The sequence below is a fragment of the Nicotiana tomentosiformis genome, chromosome 11, assembly GCF_000390325.3.
Source record: "Nicotiana tomentosiformis chromosome 11, ASM39032v3, whole genome shotgun sequence".
Taxonomy (NCBI): Eukaryota; Viridiplantae; Streptophyta; class Magnoliopsida; order Solanales; family Solanaceae; genus Nicotiana; species Nicotiana tomentosiformis.
In genome coordinates this window covers 44,244,291-44,263,867 of record NC_090822.1, presented here as the reverse complement: position 1 = coordinate 44,263,867, position 19,577 = coordinate 44,244,291, and the positions used below count along the sequence as shown (strand labels likewise).

At 36.8% G+C, this 19,577-nt stretch overlaps 2 protein-coding genes and 1 long non-coding RNA gene across 3 annotated transcripts; all 3 read left to right on the top strand.

Annotated features, from left to right (window-relative positions):
- The first annotated feature begins 349 nt into the window (after window positions 1–349).
- Window positions 350–1,139, top strand: LOC138901353 (uncharacterized). The gene is made up of 2 exons (XM_070189108.1): window positions 350–1,003; window positions 1,119–1,139. Exons 1-2 carry the CDS (start codon window positions 350–352, stop codon window positions 1,137–1,139), a joined length of 675 nt encoding a protein of 224 aa, XP_070045209.1.
- A 149-nt stretch (window positions 1,140–1,288) lies between these two features.
- On the top strand, window positions 1,289–1,774 carry LOC138901352 (secreted RxLR effector protein 78-like). The gene has a single exon (XM_070189107.1). It carries the CDS (start codon window positions 1,289–1,291, stop codon window positions 1,772–1,774), a length of 486 nt encoding a protein of 161 aa, XP_070045208.1.
- A 513-nt stretch (window positions 1,775–2,287) lies between these two features.
- On the top strand, window positions 2,288–14,609 carry LOC104112169 (uncharacterized). The gene is made up of 3 exons (XR_689917.2): window positions 2,288–2,373; window positions 13,690–13,756; window positions 14,273–14,609. It is a non-coding gene; the product is annotated as an uncharacterized lncRNA (long non-coding RNA).
- The last annotated feature ends 4,968 nt before the right edge of the window (window positions 14,610–19,577 follow it).

The window sequence follows — 19,577 nt, the reverse complement described above, 5'->3', positions numbered from 1 at the left end:
GGACAAGATTGTGCATAGTATTCCACCTGCTGAGAGGTTATTTATAGGAGGGGATTTCAATGGACATATTGGGTCGGCTTCTAGTGGCTATGGCGAGGTGCATGGTGGCTTCGGCTTTGGTGATAGAAATGGAGGAGGTTATTCGCTGTTTGATTTCGCTAAGGCTTTCGAGCTGGTGATTGCGAACTAGAATTTTCCGAAGAGGGAGGAGCATCTGGTAACTTTCCAAAGTTCGGTGGTGAAGACTCAGATTGATTACCTCCTCCTCAGAAGGTGTGATAGAGGGTTGTGCAAGGATTGCACGGTTATCCCGGGTGAGACCCTCGTGACTCAGCATAGGCTCTTAGTAATGGACATCGGTATTATAATAAGGAGGAAGAAGAGGTATGGTCGAGGTCGACCGAAGATTAGGTGGAGAGCCTGGAGGACTAGTAGGGACGTGAGCGCTATGTGGTCAATAACAGTGAACTGTGTTAGGGAGGTGGCGAGAGAGGTGCTAGAGATATCGAAGGGTTACTCTGGCAGGCACCAAGGCGACTGGTGGTGGAATGACATAGTCCAAGGCAAAGTGGAGGCGGATAAGGTAGCGTATATGAAGTTGGTAGGGAGCACAAGCGAATGGGATAGGAGAGTGAATAGAGATAGGTACAAGGTAGCGAGGAAGGAGGCAAAGTTGGCGGTCACGAAGGCTAAGAATATAGTGTTTGGTCATCTATATGAGGAATTGGGGAAACAAGGCGGGGATAAGAAGTTGATTCGGCTGGCTAAGGTGAGGGAGAGGAAGGCTCGGGATCTGGACCAAGTGAGGTGCATCAAAGACGAGAACGGTAGAGTATTGATGGGGGATTCTCAGATTAAGCAGAGATGGCAGACGTACTTTCATGGTCTTCTAAATGATGAGGGGGACTGGGATATAGTGCTAGGGAATCTGGGGCATTCAGAGAGTCTCCGAGACTTTAGGTGTTATAGGCGCATTAAGGTGGAGGAGGTCGTGGGGCTTTGCGTAAGTTGAGTAGGGGCAGAGTGATCGGGCCCGGCGAAATTCCGGTTGAGTTTTAGAAGTGTGTGGGTAGAGCAGGCTTGGAGTGGCTGACTGGGTTATTTAATATTATTTTTAGGACAAAGAGGATGCCGGATGAGTGTAGGTGGAGTACACTGGTACCATTGTACAAGAACAAAGATGACATCCCGTATTGTAACAACTATAGGGGTATCAAGTTACTAAGTCACACCATAAAAGTTTGGGAGAGGGTGACAATCCTAAATCCCCTTGAATCAGTTCGAGTTCATGACGGGTCGTTTGACTACGAAAGCTATCCATCTTATTAGGGGGTTGGTGGAAAAGTACAGGGATAGGAAGAAGGATCTGCACATGGTGTTTATTGACTTAGAGAAAGCGTATGACAAGGTCCCTAGGGAGGTGCTCTGGAGATGTATGGAGGCAAAGGGTATGCCGGTAGCTTACATTAGAGCAATCAAGGACATGTATGATGGAGCTAAGACTAGAGTTAGGATTGTGGGAGGCGACTCTGAGCATTTACCGATTGTTATGGGCTTACACCAAGGATCTGCGCTTAGCCCGTTCTTATTTTCCTTGGTGATGGATGCACTGACACACCATATTCAAGGGGAAACGCCATGGTGTATATTATTCGCTGATGACATAGTTATGATTGATGAGACGCGAGGCGGTGTTAACGAGAGGTTGAAGGTTTCACTACTAAAAAATGGCCAATTTTCGACCGAAATATTCCAACTGAAAAAAGTAGTCTGAAATTTCCGACGGAATCGGTCGAAAATGGCATAAAATTTTTTTTTTCAATGTTTGTTAATGTTTGCGGCGGATATTCCGTCTACATCTGTCGCAAAATTTGGCGGAAAATATCGCGAAGGAATTTTCGACCGATTCAGTCGGAAAAATTAAAAAAAAAAAACAAAAAGATTGCGATCGATTCGGTCGCAAAAAATTATTAAAACAAGGTCTGACTTTGTTCGTCTCATTTGCGACCGATTCGGTCAAAAAAATTTAAAAAATTAAAAAGTTACGACCGATTCGGTCGGAAAAATGATAAATAAAAAAATAAAAAAGTTGTGACCGATTCGGTCGCAAAAATTTATTAAAATGAGGTCTGACTTCGTTAACCTCATTTGCGACCAAATCAGTCGATTTTTTTTTATTTTTTTAAATTTCCGACCGATTCAGTCGGAAATAGTTTTTAAAACCCCCCGACCCCTTTCTTTTTTCTATATATATTTTCTTCCTTCTCTCTTTTCTTTCCCTCCTTGCTGGAAACCTACCCCTCTCAGGCATCTGGGTGCTCCGACGACAACCCTCTTTCTCCGGTGACACCTCTCTCTCTCTCCCCCCTCGCGGTCAGTTTTCCCATCTCCCTCGATTTTTTCTTCTTTGTTTCAATTTTTTGCTAAGCCTCATAGAGAAAAACACATTGTTTGCTGAAATTGGTGTTTGTAATTTTCGTTTTTTCATAGTATCTTTATTATCAAAACTCGAAAAGCCACAAAGAATTAATAGTGGAACAAGTTTGGGATGATTTACTAAGAAAGATAAGAGTAAATTAGTATGCACTTTTTGATTTTTTTTTGTGCAACTAATTATTATTCTTATTATGCTTTTATTACACGTTTCATATTAATTTGGTAGTTGAATCTAGGTTTTAGATTGTTGTCGAAGAATTTGATTGAATCTAGGTTTGAGATTGTTGGCTGTTTTATTTGGCAGATGGTATAGTTAAAAATACAGGAGAATTCTGCTAAATATTTTCAAATCTAGAGCGGATTGCGACTGAGTCAGTCGCAAAACATTCTCAGATTTGCGATCGATTCGGTCGCAAATTATGAATTTTTGATTTGTTTTAAATTTATTTATTCTCAAAATTTACGACCGATTCGGTCATAAATTTAAATTATGTATTTATTTTTTTATTTAAATTTGCGACCAAATCGGTCGGAAATTTACCGACCAATTCAGTCGCAAATCTCTTATATTTAAGCGTGTCCTTATTTTTCAATTTGCGACGAATCCGTAGGAACTTTCCGACCGATTTGGTCGCAAATTATTTGCGATCATGTGTTTTCCGACTGACCTTTTTCGGTCGGTAATACGTCGGAAAAGCTCAATTTTTGACCGATTTTCGACCGATTTGATGGTAAAAAATTTGTCATTTTCTAGTAGTGTTTGGAGACGAGCCCTTGAGTCTAAGGGTTTCAAGTTGAGCAGGACTAAGACAGAGTACATAGAGTGCAAGTTCAGCACGAAGTCGAGGGAAGTGGCATGGATGTGAGGCTTGGATAACAAGTCATCCCAAAGAGAGGTAGTTCCAAGTACCTTGGGTCGGTTATACAGGGGGACAGAGAGATCGACGAGGACGTGACTCACCGTATATGGTTGGGGTGGATGAAATAGAGGCTAGCATCTGGAGTCTTGTGTGACAAGAAAGTGCCACCGATACTCAAAGGTAAGTTTTATAGCGCGGTGATTAGACCGACCATGTTGTCTGGGGTAGAGTGTTGGCCGGTTAAGAATTCTCATATCCAGAAGATGAAGGTAGCAGAGATGAGGATGTTGAGATGGATGTGTGGGCACACTAGGATGGATAAGATTAGGAATGAAGATATTCGGGAGAAGGCCCTATGCATGACAAGATGCGGGAAGCGAGGCTCGGATGGTTTGGGCACGTACGGAGGAGAAGCCTTGATGCTCCGGTAAGGAGGTGTGAGCAGTTGGCTTTGGTGTGTACGAGAAGAGGTAGAGGGCGACCTAAGAAGTATTGAGGAGAGATGATCATGCAGGACATGACACGACTACAGATTTTCGAGGACAAGACCCTTGATAGGAAGGTCTAGAGGTCGGGCATTAGGGTTGTATGCTAGGGGATAGTAGAGCTTTTTCTACTCATACCAGGGGTGAGGCTGGTTTGATAGGGTTGATCTTAGACCGCTTTTAATTAATGTTGAGTCCACACTATCCTTTTTATTTTTTATAACCTCGTGCCTTAATTACTGGTTATTGTTATTGCATGTCATCAATTTTATGGTTTTTATGATGTTGCTACTATTTCTATGGTTTCTGTTAACGATACTGATGAATTATCTCTTCTTGTTTTATTTCTATCTGCCTGAGCCGAGTGTCTATCGAAAATAGCCTTTCTGTTTGATCGGGAGTAGGGGTAAGGTCTGCGTACACACTACCCTCCCCAGACCCCACTTTTTGAGATTTTACTGGGTCGTTGTTGTTGTTGTTGAATTGATAATATAGCTAATCCATTCAATCTCTCTTGAGACTTTGTTGATCTTAGATAAGATTTTATCATTTTTAGTCTTGAAAAACTTCTTTCAGTTGAGACAACAGTTACAGGAACTGTTAATATTATTCTATAAGCAACTAGAGGAGGTAAACCTCGTGCTGTGCACGAGCCCAATATTGAAAATCTAAAATTATTTTGAGGTGTTTGAACCTTTTCAAATAATCTTTTCAAGTATTTAAGGAAATATTTATAAAATATTTAAGTATTTAACTGATTAAAATATGTATATTTGCCGAAGAATAAATAAGTATAATATACATTGCATGGATTAGTAATAGAAATTGTTCCAAGTCCATACAAGCACTGAAATTCACGAACAAAAGTGTAGATGGCATCCATAATTAAAGAAACTCAGTAACCATTATTCGGTTGTATTCACCAATAACTTCAAATAGCTTCTGAATTTTAAAATGCCTAATATCCAATTTAATATACATAAAGAAAGATATGTAAGGTTCCAAAATAGGTTGTGCATTAATCAATTTTTCATGTATCAATCATTATTAGCTCGTTAATAAATCAACAAAAAACTGTCCCAATTTATTTCATCCTTATGAATAATCAAGGAGCTTGAATTTTTCTTCTTTGACATTTGATTAGTTAATAATATTAAATAAAATGATATATTTTTTTTTTAACAGGAGAAAAAATAATCATAAAATACAAAAGATAAAGATATTAACCTTTGAAAAGTAATACCATGAGTTCTAATTGGATCCCATCATATTAACCTCAATTTCTCTTGTCAAAGGGAATGCAAAATTCACATAAGATATAAAAATATAATTAATTTACCACTAATATTTAAACTAAATTGGAGCTCGTGTTTTTTTTTCTAAATGGGAATGTCTTGAGTACTGATTAATAAAAGTAACTACGTTTTGATTTAGATGGTGCAATATCATTTAAGAATTAGCCTAATGTAAATAATAAATATAACTTGTAAGAGCTGAAAGATAGAGTATTGTACCACATACATACAATGATATCTTTCAGTAGTAGTGGAATCTAATAAGTAAAGAAATAAGAATATAGTGGGCCCACCATAATCAATGTAGAAGTTTTAATAAGATGCACAAGCAAGGGCAAATATATTATTGATCTAAGCTCCTCTCTTAGTCGCTTCTATTGACCTAATAAGACGCAAAAGCAGGGGCAAACATATTATTGGTGAAGCAGGCATGTCAACGTAATAGAAACTCAAAGGGTATTTTTGTCAATTCACTGGACGACCCTAAGCTCCTCTTAGCCGCTTCTATAATAGTAGTAATATATGTATTTGGAAAAGAATTATTATTTTTATTTAATTTAGTATTTTGATTAGATCATAAGCTTCTACTTTTATTATTTCTCTTAACACTTTTAATTCAAAAAATAAATCTAAACCACCAATATCAGAATAACTATTATGGGTTAAAGAAAATTCAAGGTTAAAACAACGCTTTTTCAATTTCACTTCATCTAGTGATCCTAATTTTTTACCACTAAATAAGAACCAAAAATATTTTCATATGTACATTTTTTTTAAAAAAATAATATATAGAATACATCTTTAAAAGAAAGCCTGGACCCCAAAAAGTTGAGGCCCCAAACCATTATTTTAGTGGCCTTATAGTACAGCCGCCCCTAGCGGTGACCGGCTCTGATAGGTGGCGGTAACAAGCGGAGAGACGGCAAGTTCGAGATTACTGGGGAGGTTAAGTTTATTTTTCTATAAACTAGATTATAAAAGAACTGTGCGGGTCAAATAATGAACGGATATTATACCTATATATATGGACAGATATTAGGTACCACATAGCCCAATAAAATGCTGCCAACGCATTAAAATTATGGCTCACACCTGCTACCATTAAATCAAGGGATATTTTAGCAGTAGAAATAACGATAGGAAATTTTTTGGATCAATAGATAGATGAAGAGTAATTTAAAAATATTTACCAAACTACAGAGATGTTTGGATCAATAGTTTTGACTCTTTACCGTATACAATCCAAAAGCTAATGATGACATGTTCATTATGCCATCGAAGTACTCAAATTAATGCAACAACAGTTTCTTACAAAAAGGGTATTTTGGGGGAGGGGGCAAATGAAAAATGTTTTGGGAGAGGGGGGGGAGAGGAAATGAAAAATGTTCCCTAAAAGACCGCGTAGGGCCCAAACTCTTAAGAATATTAAAAAATGAAACAATCATTTTCACATTCAAATTAAAAAATAGCGTCACCTCCTTTTCCTGTTAATAATGCCAATTAAATACCGATCCCAATATACCACCCTTCATCATGCGTTTCTATTTTACTTGCGTATTTTCTTGTCTTATTACGAATCAAAGGGGGAAAGGATTCCACTTTAAGTTTTTTCCATGTTTGATCAAGTTATAAAAATTAATTTATTTAAGAAATATTTTTTTTAGAAGTATTTTGGGTGAGAATCAATTTGTGTTTGACTAATTAATTTGAAAAACAGTTCTAAACAATAACTAGTGTTTGGTCAAACTTTTAAAAATTGCTTATAAGTGTATTTTTCTTAAAAATGCTTTTCAAAAATTGCTTTTGGAGAGAAACTTTTTTCTGGTTCACCAAAACTACTTCTACTTCTTCTCAAAAATACTTTTTTTCCCAAAAGTTTGGCCAAACACTTCAACTTTAAAAAAAAATATTTTTTTTGAAAAAAAAAAGTTCTTTTAGGATTGGAGAAGCTTGGTCAAACAGGCTATTAGAGACTATTCGATAATGCTTTTAGGAGGTCAAAAGTATTTTTTGAAGTGTAAAACCTATCGCTTCGCTCAAGTGACTTTACGGTATGTATAAGTATCAATCAAGTAAATTTTGTTCTAATTTTACCGGGCTGACATCCATGCCAATACAATTAATTTAACTCATCACTATCTTGCATGGACATTGAGATTTGTTTTTGCTTTTTTTTTTGTTGCTAAAAACATTTTCAAAAGTATTCAAAGAGGAGTTGCCTTTGGCTGAACCTCTAAAACTAGACTTAGGCAAGCTACCAAGCTCCTCTTTTTTCATTCATCACTCTCTACCTCCTGCCCTTGCAGCACTAGTTAGCTTGCACTTTCCTGGCTTGCCTTTTTGAGTTTTCAAAGTAAAGGTGCTTTTTCCTACCAGAACTTATAGTTTTTCAGCCTTTTCCCGAAATCAGATTGGTTTTGACTTGGTTTTGGGGTGGGTTCTCCGTGGATAATGTCACCTTAAATCATTTTTTAGTCTTCAACAAATACTTCCCTTTATTTTAGTAGGCGCTAGTCTTCATCATCTGGCCGCATTGCATCAATATGCATCCAATAATTCATTGGGTGAAAAGTATTTTTTTTGTCCAAAAAATACTTTTTTAAAAAAAAATTTGAGATGTTTGACCAAGATGGGAAAGTGTTTTTGAGCATTTTCTACTTTTGGGATGAAGTTATAAATTTTAGCTTATCAACGAAGTAGAAGCAAAAGCAAAAAATAATATTTTCAAGACACTAATATCCTTAACAAAATTTATTTTTTCAATATCCCTTATTAATTGAACCTTTTTTTTTTTACTTTTTTTTTTTGATTTCTACCATCTCGTTCTTCTTTTCTTATTTCTACTGTTTTTTTTAATCCTTCTAGTGATTTATGGAGTAAATGTTTACTTTATATTACGTGATATATTTTAATATATTTAAATCAACATATAGAAGATAAGCAATTATACCAGATACTCAATATTATTGCTTTGTTAAAAGTATATTTTATATTGATTAAAATCTTTAATATATATTTTATTTATGTTTAAATTTTTTATAATAAATATTTAATTTTATTTCTCTCTTTCAAATAGTACTAATTATAAATTGAATGAACCTAAAAATTAATAGAAAATAGAGCACTGTCGATTTAGACTGTCACACGGGCAACAAGAGCAGTGATAGCATATAGTGGAACGAAACTAGCACTGGATAAGCTATACAATCTATTTTTGTATTTTGACGCTCAGAAGTACTTTTTAAGAAGAATATTGGTCTAATACAAATTGCTTATCAAATAATGCAAAAAAATACTTATCAAATGAATTGGCCAAATATAATAAACAAATATATTTTTCAAAATAAGTAATTATTTGCAGTTTGGCCAAACGGGCTCTAAGCAACCTACCTTATTTTCTTTACTCATACTTTAATTATTTAATGAACTTGTGAAATTAAGCTACTTTTATTGTTGTGCACATTTAACCTCCCAATTTTTTTTTAAAGAAAAACAATGGCGAAAAGGAATTAAAGAGCTAGCTACGTCTGAGCAGGGGCGGCCCGACCATAAAGCAAGTGAAGCACTTGCTTTAGGCCCCAAAAATTTAAGGGCCCCGAAATTACTATTTCTCTATATATAGTAGTATATTATTTATATAATTATCTCTTAATATTGATAAATTTATTTCTTTATTGTCATACTAATTTTTGATAACTCGATTTCTTCCTCTAATTAATATAGCAAATAGTTTTCTGTCAATCTTATTTTACTTTTTTACTTAATTATATTTCTCTATTCATTAGTTGGTCACGTAACTATATCTAATAATCTAACTTAATAATTATTTTCCTTACATAAATTATACTCTCTCCGTCCCAATTTATATAAAAGTGTTTGACTGGACATGGAGTTTATGAAATAAAGGAAGGTTTTTGAAACTTGTAATCTTAAATAAATCATAGAAATCATCTCATTAATGGTAAAAAAAAAAATCTAACGTTGAATTGTTACCAAATATAGAAAGGGACTTACTAAAAAAAAGGAGTCACTTGAGTTGGGACGGAGGAAGTATGTTGGGTTCTCCCATTTCAGTTGTGATGCAATCAACATTAAATTCATTTAATTTTCTGTACTTTATAAAACTAAGTTCTCATTTTTTTTTAATTCTACATCCTCACTTGTCTAATTTTTTAAAAAACGATGTTCATTAAATAATATATATATATATATATATATATATATATATATATATATATATATATTATATATATTAAGGCCTCTTATAAAGGCTTTGCTTTAGGCATCAGATGATGTTGGGCCGCCCCGCGTCCGAGTTACTTATTGTATTGCACATGTGAAATAGACACAAAAGTACCAACGGGATGTACAATCTTTTCTTCCATTGGTTATCAACTAACTATATCCATGTCCTAATTTCAAATAATGGTGGTCCGATGAAGTATCATCTTTAATTCTATAATGTTCAATTCATTTGTTTCAAGTCCAAGGTCATTGGTATTTTATTCAAGAATTTTCACCGAATGTTCTCTTCAAAACTTGGTGTTTAACTTACGTCAAGCATCTAGCCACAAAGTCAGAAACACTTTTGTTCATCCCGTTCCACCAATAAAATTCTCGCAAATTCTTGTATATTTTTGTGGACTCTAGAGATACGGAATACCTCGAACTATGTGTCTCAGCTATAATCTCATCGTGAAGTCCATCAACGTTTGGTACGCACAAAAGACCATTTATCTTCAATATCCCATCCTCGTCGAGAGTAAAAGCAAGGCTATCTTTAGATTGTACACCATTTCGAATATTTATCTAGTTTGTACTTCAAATTGTTTAGCATTGACATGTTCAATAAGAGAGGAACGTGCGCACAAGTAGCAATCTCTTTGGCTATCCGTAAATGTGCCAAAGTACCTTCCGACTTTCGGCTTAGCACGTCGGCTACCACATTCTTCTTTCCCGGATGGTAAAGAATGCTTAAATCACAATCCTTCAATATTTCTAACAATCTTCGTTGCGTCCATTTTAGTTTCCTTTGTTTGAAAATATATTGCAATCTTTTATGATCAGTGTACACTTACAATGCACACCGTACAAGTAATGCTGCCAAATCTTCAAAGCAAACACAACTACGTCAAGTTCCAAGTCATGGGTAGATAGTTCTTTTCATATATCTTCAGATGCCTAGAAGCATATACGATAACTTTACCTTTCTGTATCAAGACACAGCCCAACCCAACTCTAGGGGCATCACAATAAATCGCAAAGTCACTCGAACCTATGGGCAAAGTCAACATTGGTATCGTAGTCAATCTAGCTTTCAACTCTTGAAAACTTCTCTCACAAGCATCCGACCACTGAAACTTAGGAGCTTTCTATATAAATCTTGGTAAACGAAGATGCAAGAGTAGAAAATTCTTCAACAAACCGTTGATAGTAGCCAGCTAGCCCCAAGATACTTTAGATCTTTGTCGGTGTTGTTGGTCTAGGCCAACTCTTTACCACTTCAACCTTTTGAGGATAAACCTTGATACCTTCCCGCGATACCACATGATCTAAGAAAGCAACTGATTCAAGCCAAAATTCACACTTAGAGAATTTGGCATACAACTCATGCTCCAAAAGTGTATGCAACATTGTTCTCAAATAGTTGGCATGCTCTTTCTGACTCCGTGAATAGACTAGGAGGTTATCAATGAAAACAATCACAAACTTGTCAAGGAATGATTTGAAAACCCGATTCATTAGATCCATAAAAGTTGCAGGTGTATTTGTTAACCCAAATGATATCACCAAGAAGTTATAATGCCCGTAGCGGGTTCGTAAAGCCATTTTAGGAATATCCTTCTCTCGGATTTTCAACTGATGATACCCCGAACTTAAGTCAATCTTCAAGAAGCATTTCTCCCCTTGACTGGTCAAACAATTTATTTATCCAAGGTAATGGATACATATTCTTGATAGTCACTTTGTTAAGTTGTTTGTAGTCAATACACATCCTCAATATAATAAACTTACCGGTTGTTTTGAGAATTTAGCCTCATTTCCCCTATTTGACACTTTACATATGTGTAATTGTGATTAAGTGACTTGCCGTGATGGTTGTTTTGGCTTCAGAGAGGTGGGGGAGTGAATTGGAACACTTAGTCCCATGATTGGAAGCTTAAGTTTAAAGAGTTTATCGGAGTTTGACTTTTATGTAGATGACTCTGAAATAGAGTTTTGATAGTCTTAACAGTTTTGTATGGTAATTTTGGATTTATAAGCATGTCCGTATATGAATTTGGAGGTCCGTAGGTTGGTTTGGTACTTTTTGGCGATAGTTGAAAAGTTGAAGGTTTAGAAGGTTGAGAGGTTTGACCGGGAGTTGAATTTATTGATATCGAGTTTGGATTTTGGTTTTGGGGTCGGAATAGGTCCGTTGTGTCATATGTAACTTCAATGCAAAATTTGAGGTCATTCCGTGTTGGTTTGATGTGATTCGGCATAAGTTTCAAAAGTTAGAAGTGCATTAGTTTCATTAGGCTTGAATTGGGGTGCGATTCATTTGATGTGATTTGAGGCTTTGAGTAAGTTCATATTGTGTTGTAGGACTTGTTCGTACGTTTGGATGGTGTCCTAGGGGCCTCGGGTGTGATTCGATTGGTTGGCGGATAATTGCTAGGCCTTGAGGAGTTGCTGAAGTTTGGGAACTTTGGTGCAATTGCACCTGCGACAGATTAGCCGCAGGTGCGAAGCCGCAGAAGCGGCCTGTTGTTCACATAGACGGATGAAGGCTGGGCTAGGGTGGGTCCGCAGATGCGAAAGGGATATGCAGATGCGGATACACATATGCGCGAAGGCCCGCAAATGTGGACTTGGATAGGAGTAGGGGAGATCGCATATGCGGAGGTAGGATCACAAAAGCGATCCTGCAGGAGTGGAGAAGGGACCGCAGGTGCGCATGGTCGGGACTTAAGTGGTTTTCCTGGATGCAAAATTTTAATCGCAAATGTAGCGTCGCAGGTGCGACTTGGTGTGCCGCAGATGCGGGATCGCTGGGCAGAAGGTTTAAAATGAGGGTTTGGTCATTTTCTCATATTTGGATGTTTGGAACTCGGTTTGAGGCAATATTTGGAGTACTTTTCATCCTAATTGAAGAGGTAAGTAAAGTTTATTCACTTTTGATGATAGATATTGATTACACATTGATTATTACACCTAGTTTATGTGAGTTTAAGATAACATTTTGGGAGTTTAGACTATGTTATTGGAGAATGAGATTTAGTGATTTGAAGGTCAATTTATGGTTAGAATTGGATGAAATTGGTATGGTTGGACTCGTATTTGAATGGATGTTCGGAATTTATGATATTTTTCGGATTTCGAGGTACGGGTCCGGGGTTGACTTTGCATATTTAATTCAAGACATTAGCTTTATCATTTAGAATTATTTCCCATAGTTTTTATTGATGATATTAGGTTGCTTTGGCTAGATTTGAGTCGTTCAGAGGCTGATTCACGTGACAAGGGCTTTTTGGAGTATTGATTTACACATTTTGAGGTAAGTAAATATCTAAACTTGGATTTGAGGATATTTAACCCTGTGAACTATGTTATATAAGATGTATCAGGGTGACGTATGCGCTAGATAACATGCGTGTGTGCGTCCACCAGAGTATTCATGATTAGAGGTGGCTTTTAGGCTATTATGGGATTGTTTTGCTATCATACCTTGTTATATCCATATTTTCTAAACCTGTATGATCATTGAAGTTCTGATTCATGTTAGAAATCATGTCTAGGTTATGTGCTACTTGTTTGAGACTTGATAGGGCTATTCTTGCCATTTTGAGTTATTTGCCTTAATTGTATACATACTCTCAGTCATGATGCTATATTAGCATATGATATCTTTGTCTCAGTGCTTTCCTATTTGATTCTTCACATGTTATTGATACCTTATATGTGTAACATTTTTGAATTGGATATTGTGGGATGTGGTTAACTAAGACTTGACCAGTCGATGATTGAACTTGGGCCATAGAGCCGATTTGGTATTGAGTTTGAGGTGACACGTACGACATGTTCATATTGGGCTAAGTGTTACTAATTTGGGATGACGCATGCACCAGACTGTACTATTAGGATATGTGATTATGATTAGCGCTTGGGCAGGATCTACCCCTCCGGAGTCTGATATACCAGCAGTGGGCGCTTGTGATTATACGTGCTTGGATGATGGGCATTCATGCCAGGCACCTGTACTGTGCTAAGCATGGCTGAATGGTTATTCTTGATGGTTTCACTATGATATTATTGATTTGAAATGTAGGCATAAAAATGTACTTTCCTCACGGTAGACGGTAAATGAAATATTTTATCCGTGTTGTGCTTTAGCTATTATACTTTGAAAGCATGTCTAAATTCCTAAAATGTGAACGAGCTGAACCTGATATGATTGAGTTAATTACTTATACTGTCTTCTTTATGATTTGAGCTGTTACTAGTTAATGCTATTGGTCTTTGACTACTGCTTCTGAGCTCGTCACTGCTTTTAGTCCAAGGTTAGACTTGTTACTTATTAAGTACATGGGGTTGGTTTTACTCATACTACACTCTGTACTTCGTGTGCAGATCCAGGTACTTACGGACGAGGTGATTTCTAGAGTTGAGTTGCTACTAGCCATTGGGAGACTACGAGGTAGCTGCTATGTCGCCCGCATACTTGAAGTTCTATTTCATTTATTTTCATTGTTATTGTCCTATTGTTCAGACAGTTGTATTGAGGATTATGCCTTGTATTCAGTTATTTAGTAGTGCTCATGTGCTGATTGAAACCAGATCATTGGGGTGGTTGTAGTAGTATTGTTGTTTCTTTCTCAGTTATTTCATGATATTTTCACTGTTGAGTTTATTAAACCTTGTTTTATCAAATTCGTAGTTATTGTGTGACTGTTGGCTTGCTTAGCAAGTAGTGTTAGGCGCCGTCATAGATTCGATTTGAGTTGGGTCATGAGAAGTTTGTATCAGAGCCTAGGTTGCTTAGGTCTCATGAGTCATGAGAAAGTTTAGTTGAGTCTTGTGGATCGGTACATAGGCGTTTGTACTTATTTTTGAGAGGCTATCGAACTGTTAGGAAAACTTTACTTTCTTGCATTCTGTTGTGCGGATTTGTTATTTCTGAAGTTTGAACCTTGACTCTTCTATTCTCTCATAGATGTTGAGGACATATGCGATCGGATCAAGCGGACGGCCACCAGTGTCACCAATTAGAGCCGCGAAAGGCCGGGGCCACGGAAGAGGCCAAAGTGGGGCTCGCACTAAAGCTAGGGAAGCACATGTGGAGCCACCAGTTAATCCAGTTGAGGAGAAAGTTTTGGATATGTTACACCCCATATTTTCGTACGTGAAAGTACGTCGTTAGTCAATTGATGTAAGCTCGGAAATGAGATCCTCTTTGAAAGTATATAAAGTGATTTAATGATGTTACGCCCCATTTTCGCAAGCCTTTAAGAGTTAACATTCAGAGATGAATGCTTCTAAGGGCGCAAGGATGTTACACCCCATACTTCAGACGTCACTGTCACTATAATATTATCTAAGGTAAGCTCAAAAAGGATGAAATCCTTCTACAAGGCTAAGGAAGATTTATCGAAGTCTTTAGTAAGTTAAGATAAATGAGACTTGGAAATCATGATTTAAATGAGTGTAAAGTCATAATATGACTATATATGATATTTGGATATAAAATATAAAGTTTGGAAAAAATCGGATTTAACTGACGGAAAAATCGAGTTAAGATTTGCCTTGTAACGACCCGTTTTGGGAAATTAAATTCGTAAGTTCTATGATGTTATTTTAAACATATATCGTACCAAAATGAAGGTCCTGGAACCTAGTTTCCAAAGATCCAAACCATTTATTATTACGACATCGGGAAAGAGAAATATGAATTTTTAATGTAGGGTTGCCAAGTCACGTTGCCTCACTTCGGAGAAACTGTCAGGTTTATAGGCAAGGTTGCGAGACAGTTTTCTCCCAATCTATTGAGAGTTAAAGGGAGATAGTTATATTGAGTCTCATGTGTCTAGTTTCCAATTCTGCAAACTGTTTATCAATACGATGTCAGAGTAGAGAGATACAAGCGTCCGAAGTTGCACCGCTGAAGCTGCCAAGCAGGCAGCCTACCCACTTGATTGGAGAATTGAGGCGGTGGGATTATAAGTGATCTTTTACCTTATGTCTCGTCAATATACAGAGAGTACATATACTAAAACACTCTCAAGCTCTTCAAGGACTGCTCCAAGAAATTCCAGGCAAGATCAACATTTCTTTTATGAAATCAAGAAACGATAACATTAGAACGATCCCTACGACGTAAGTATCATTATACCACCACTTTTTTCTTTGTAGTTTGAGTTTTTGAGGGTAATTCATGGTTAATAAAATGCATACTTACTGTATTTAAGCTTTTAAAATCTCAAGGAAGGTTGATAAATTTGTTTCCTAATAGTCAGAACTCACGGGACGGTGATCGGAAGCCATGAGTTTGATTTATTCCACTTGTAGTGAAATGTTTTGTAGTCCACTCATGTTGGCCTCTTGTGCTACTGATTTATGGGGATTGGAAAGTTAAAGGGCGTGGAAAAATGCCACATGTGGTACGATAGTGGGATGGTCATTCGTCGTTGCAATTTCAGGCTAATTGATAACTTGTTGATTGGGTGTGTTATGGTATATTTAAGATTTTTGTTGTATTAAAGGTCCCAAATTGTAGTTAGGTTGTTTTTGAGTTGCTGATTGTAGTGTGTTGTTGTCTCGCCTATACTAGTCTTGAGGAAGCAGTAAAATCAGGAGAAAGACTGCCCGTTTTGTTACAGATTAAGTTACTTTCGTTATATAAATGAGAGAGTCATTCGTAGCTTGACAATAGCTTCACTGTCGTTGTTGTAGATTAAGGTGCAGTGAGCTTAGTTGAGCATTATTGTTTGACATATTTCTATAAGGTATGTTAAGGCTATCCATTCTTTCCTTTTGGCATGATCCATATGATACAACGAAACGAGCAAACACGCAACTTTCACAAATGACTATATTCTTAGAAGTACTAAGGTTGCCTATGTTCTTGATTCCCCATATGTTCTATTATTATATCGTCTGTTCATAGGTCTCCGAAAATACGTAAGTTGATAAAGTTTTTTTTGTGATATTAACCGAAGGCATATTGATCTTATGACATCCCGAGAGATCTTATTGATTTACTTCTTATGCATTGCATTCATTAATATATGTACATTGACCCATGACCAGATGGAGTTATGTACACATATATTATATGTATATGAGGTATGGGAAAATGTTATGACATTATATAAGCACCACCACCTGATCAGTTGGGATACGTTGTTGATTTCGCCCATTGATGCCGAGATGATATGATAGGATGCCCTCAGAGGCTTGATGATATTATGTACGTATATACCTATGCATGATATGACATTTATATGCATATGCATGATATTATATTGATTCACTATGTTATTCAGACTTACAGGTTGAGTCCTTTACTCCAGGTTTCTTTCATGTCTTTTATATACTGCTTTTCATGCCTTACATACTCGGTACTTTATTCGTACTGACGTCCCTTTTGCCTGGGGATGCTGCATTTCATGCTGCAGGTCCCGATAGATAGGTTGACAGTCCTCCTACTAGGCTACCAGTTTAGAGGTGTTGGTACACTCCACTTGCTCCGGAGTTACTATTTGGTCAGTATGCTTTGGACATGTATATATTGTTATGGTGGTGCCCTGTCCTGACCATTATGACGTTTATGTACTCTTAGAGGCTTGTAGACACATGTCATGTATATGGATGATCGTATGGCCTTGTCGGCCTATGTTTTGAGTGTACAAATGATCATTTCGGTCCTATAGGCCCGTATGTCACAGGTATAAGTTTGTATACCATGTTGGGTCGTCCTATGTCGAGTATTCCCTTATGTATTATCTTGGTTATCTCATGACGGCCTTTCCGGCTCATTTACCCATGATAGTATGATAAGAAAGATACGTTACGTAGGTACTCAGTTGAGTAAGGCACTGGGTTCCAGTCACGGCCCATCGGTTTGGGTCATGCCAAAAGTGGTATCAGAGCAGTTCTGTCCTAGAGAGTCTATAAGCCGTGTCTATTAGAGTCTTGTTTATGAGTGTGTTTTGTACCACACTTATAAATAGGAGGCTATAGGGCATTTAGGACTGTCAGTCTTTCTTCTTACTCTAAATCGTGTGGTAGAGCTCAGTTGTAAGAATTCAAACTCCTAAATTCTATTTTATTCGTAATACAATGATACATACATCTAGAAAGACAGTTGGTAAGAGATTGAATGTGGTTGTGAAAGATTTGAGACAGAGGAACTCAATTTTGCATCATGCTTATGATGAGTAAATGTGAGGTCTTCAGCAGATCCTGTGTGTATTAAGACGTGTAAGCTTCTTGATAAGGAGCCCTAAGGCAAGAATATCTATCCACCCATATGGTAAAAAGAAATAAGAGAATCAGAAAGTAGATATAAGTTTCAGCAAGTAAAAGAAGTAAGGTGAAGAAGTGTACGAGGTACCCAGTTAATGAAGATTATCAATATTTACAATTAAGGCAGAGAAATATAAGAATTTTGAGTTACCTTCTACAGTAACAGAGATATATACAATTGACCACACTCATCTCAGTTATGACCAATGGGAGCTAACATATATAGTTTAAGAGAATGCTGGGACATCAAGATCCAGCTGGGGTAGAGTAACCCAAAATGGTGGATGGATTGTTAGTGTTAGCTGACATTTTCGAAGCATATTGCAAATGTGGTAATAGTTCTCCTTGTGAGGCACACGGGTGGTGCACTCTAGAACAGTACAGTCAGATATGAATACTAGAATATACATAAATTTGAGAAGATAAGCACTGGAATCCTAGAAGGGATAAATATTTACTTTAATATGGCTCCCATCCCTAGCAAAGAGAGAATGTTACGCGACCCGAAGAGCCAGTGGATGAAGCAAGGGGAGCTAAAAGTGAAATAATATTTTGTTGAAGTTTTTAGAATAATGTGATAGACAGAAATATTAGCGGGAGAATAAGAAAAAAGTAAATGAAGCATTATGAGTAAGATATGATAAGGGACTGATAACGGTAAATCAAAATATGACAGGATAACATAGTCTATAGTCAAGTGAAGGGAAAGACAAGAGGAGACATGCCTTGAAATAATAAAAGAGTATAAGCTATAAAGTCATATCCTCATTTCAAGAAATAAGTTGGTGACTCCAAAGCGATTACCAGAAGGAAAAGTTAGACCCTCTGGAGTAATAGAAATCAGTATGGGTTAGTGAACAAGATAAACTGAACATGAATTAGGGACCGAATGATTTGATAATAGTCGGCATCGTGAGAATTTCAGAGATTGCGTTCCGATGATAACAGAATGGATAACAGAAGAATAACCTTTTAAGGTCATTCAGGAAGACGCTTCCTTAAAGCGAGCACTGTGAGTAAAGTTAAGCTTAAGGGACTAAGTGTGCCAGTTACACTAGGTGTCACCCTCGTGAGTAAGAAATTTTGTTATCCTTGGTACAAAAGGGTTACTGCAAGGCGAGTAAGAGTCAGTGAAGATGTGAAAAGACGCAAAAGATGAAGAGAGGGGGGAAGATGGTATGATATGGTATTAAGTAGGAGTTATATGGTTAAGGTAACTATGGAATAGTAAAGGAAGAATGTGGTAAAAAGGCGAAAGGAATGAGATTGGATTTATATAGATTCTACATATATGTTACGAATCCAGAACATTATGCAAGCACGATGCCGGGAAAAAGGCAGTAAGGGTTCCTGCCCAGGATGTTATTGATAAATAAGTGCGAATTAACACTTGATACATAAGGAGGTAGTGCAAGAGGTAAGTTAAGACAAAGGAAATAATCCAAGAGAGATTACGTAGAATATAGATATGAGAATGGATCAATGAGTAGTTAGTAGGTTATTCAGGAAGAGTCTAGTTATGGCTAGATAAGAGGATACAGATAAATCAATAGATCGTGCAACGTAAATGTAGTGAACCCAAAAATAGGGAATTCAGTCTCGCAAATATGACGTCGTGATCCTTGAGAAATATTCAGATAAGAGTTGAGGTAGTTAAAGGTACCGTATAGGTGTTACGAAAATAAAAGAGAGTGCCACTAGGGATTTTAGGCCGATTCGCGTGGCAAGGGCTTTTTGGAGTATTGATTTTCGTATTTTGAGGTATGTAACATATTTAAACTTAGATTTGAGGGTATTTAACCTTGGGAACTATATTATATGAGAGTTATTGGGGTGACGTACACGCTAGGTGATGAGCGTGTGTGCGTGCACCAGCGTATTCATGATTAGAGGTGACGTTTAGGCTATTATAGGATTGTTTCGCTATCATGACTTGGTATATCCGTGTTTTCTAAAAATGTATGATCATTTGAGTTCTGATTCATATTAGAAAT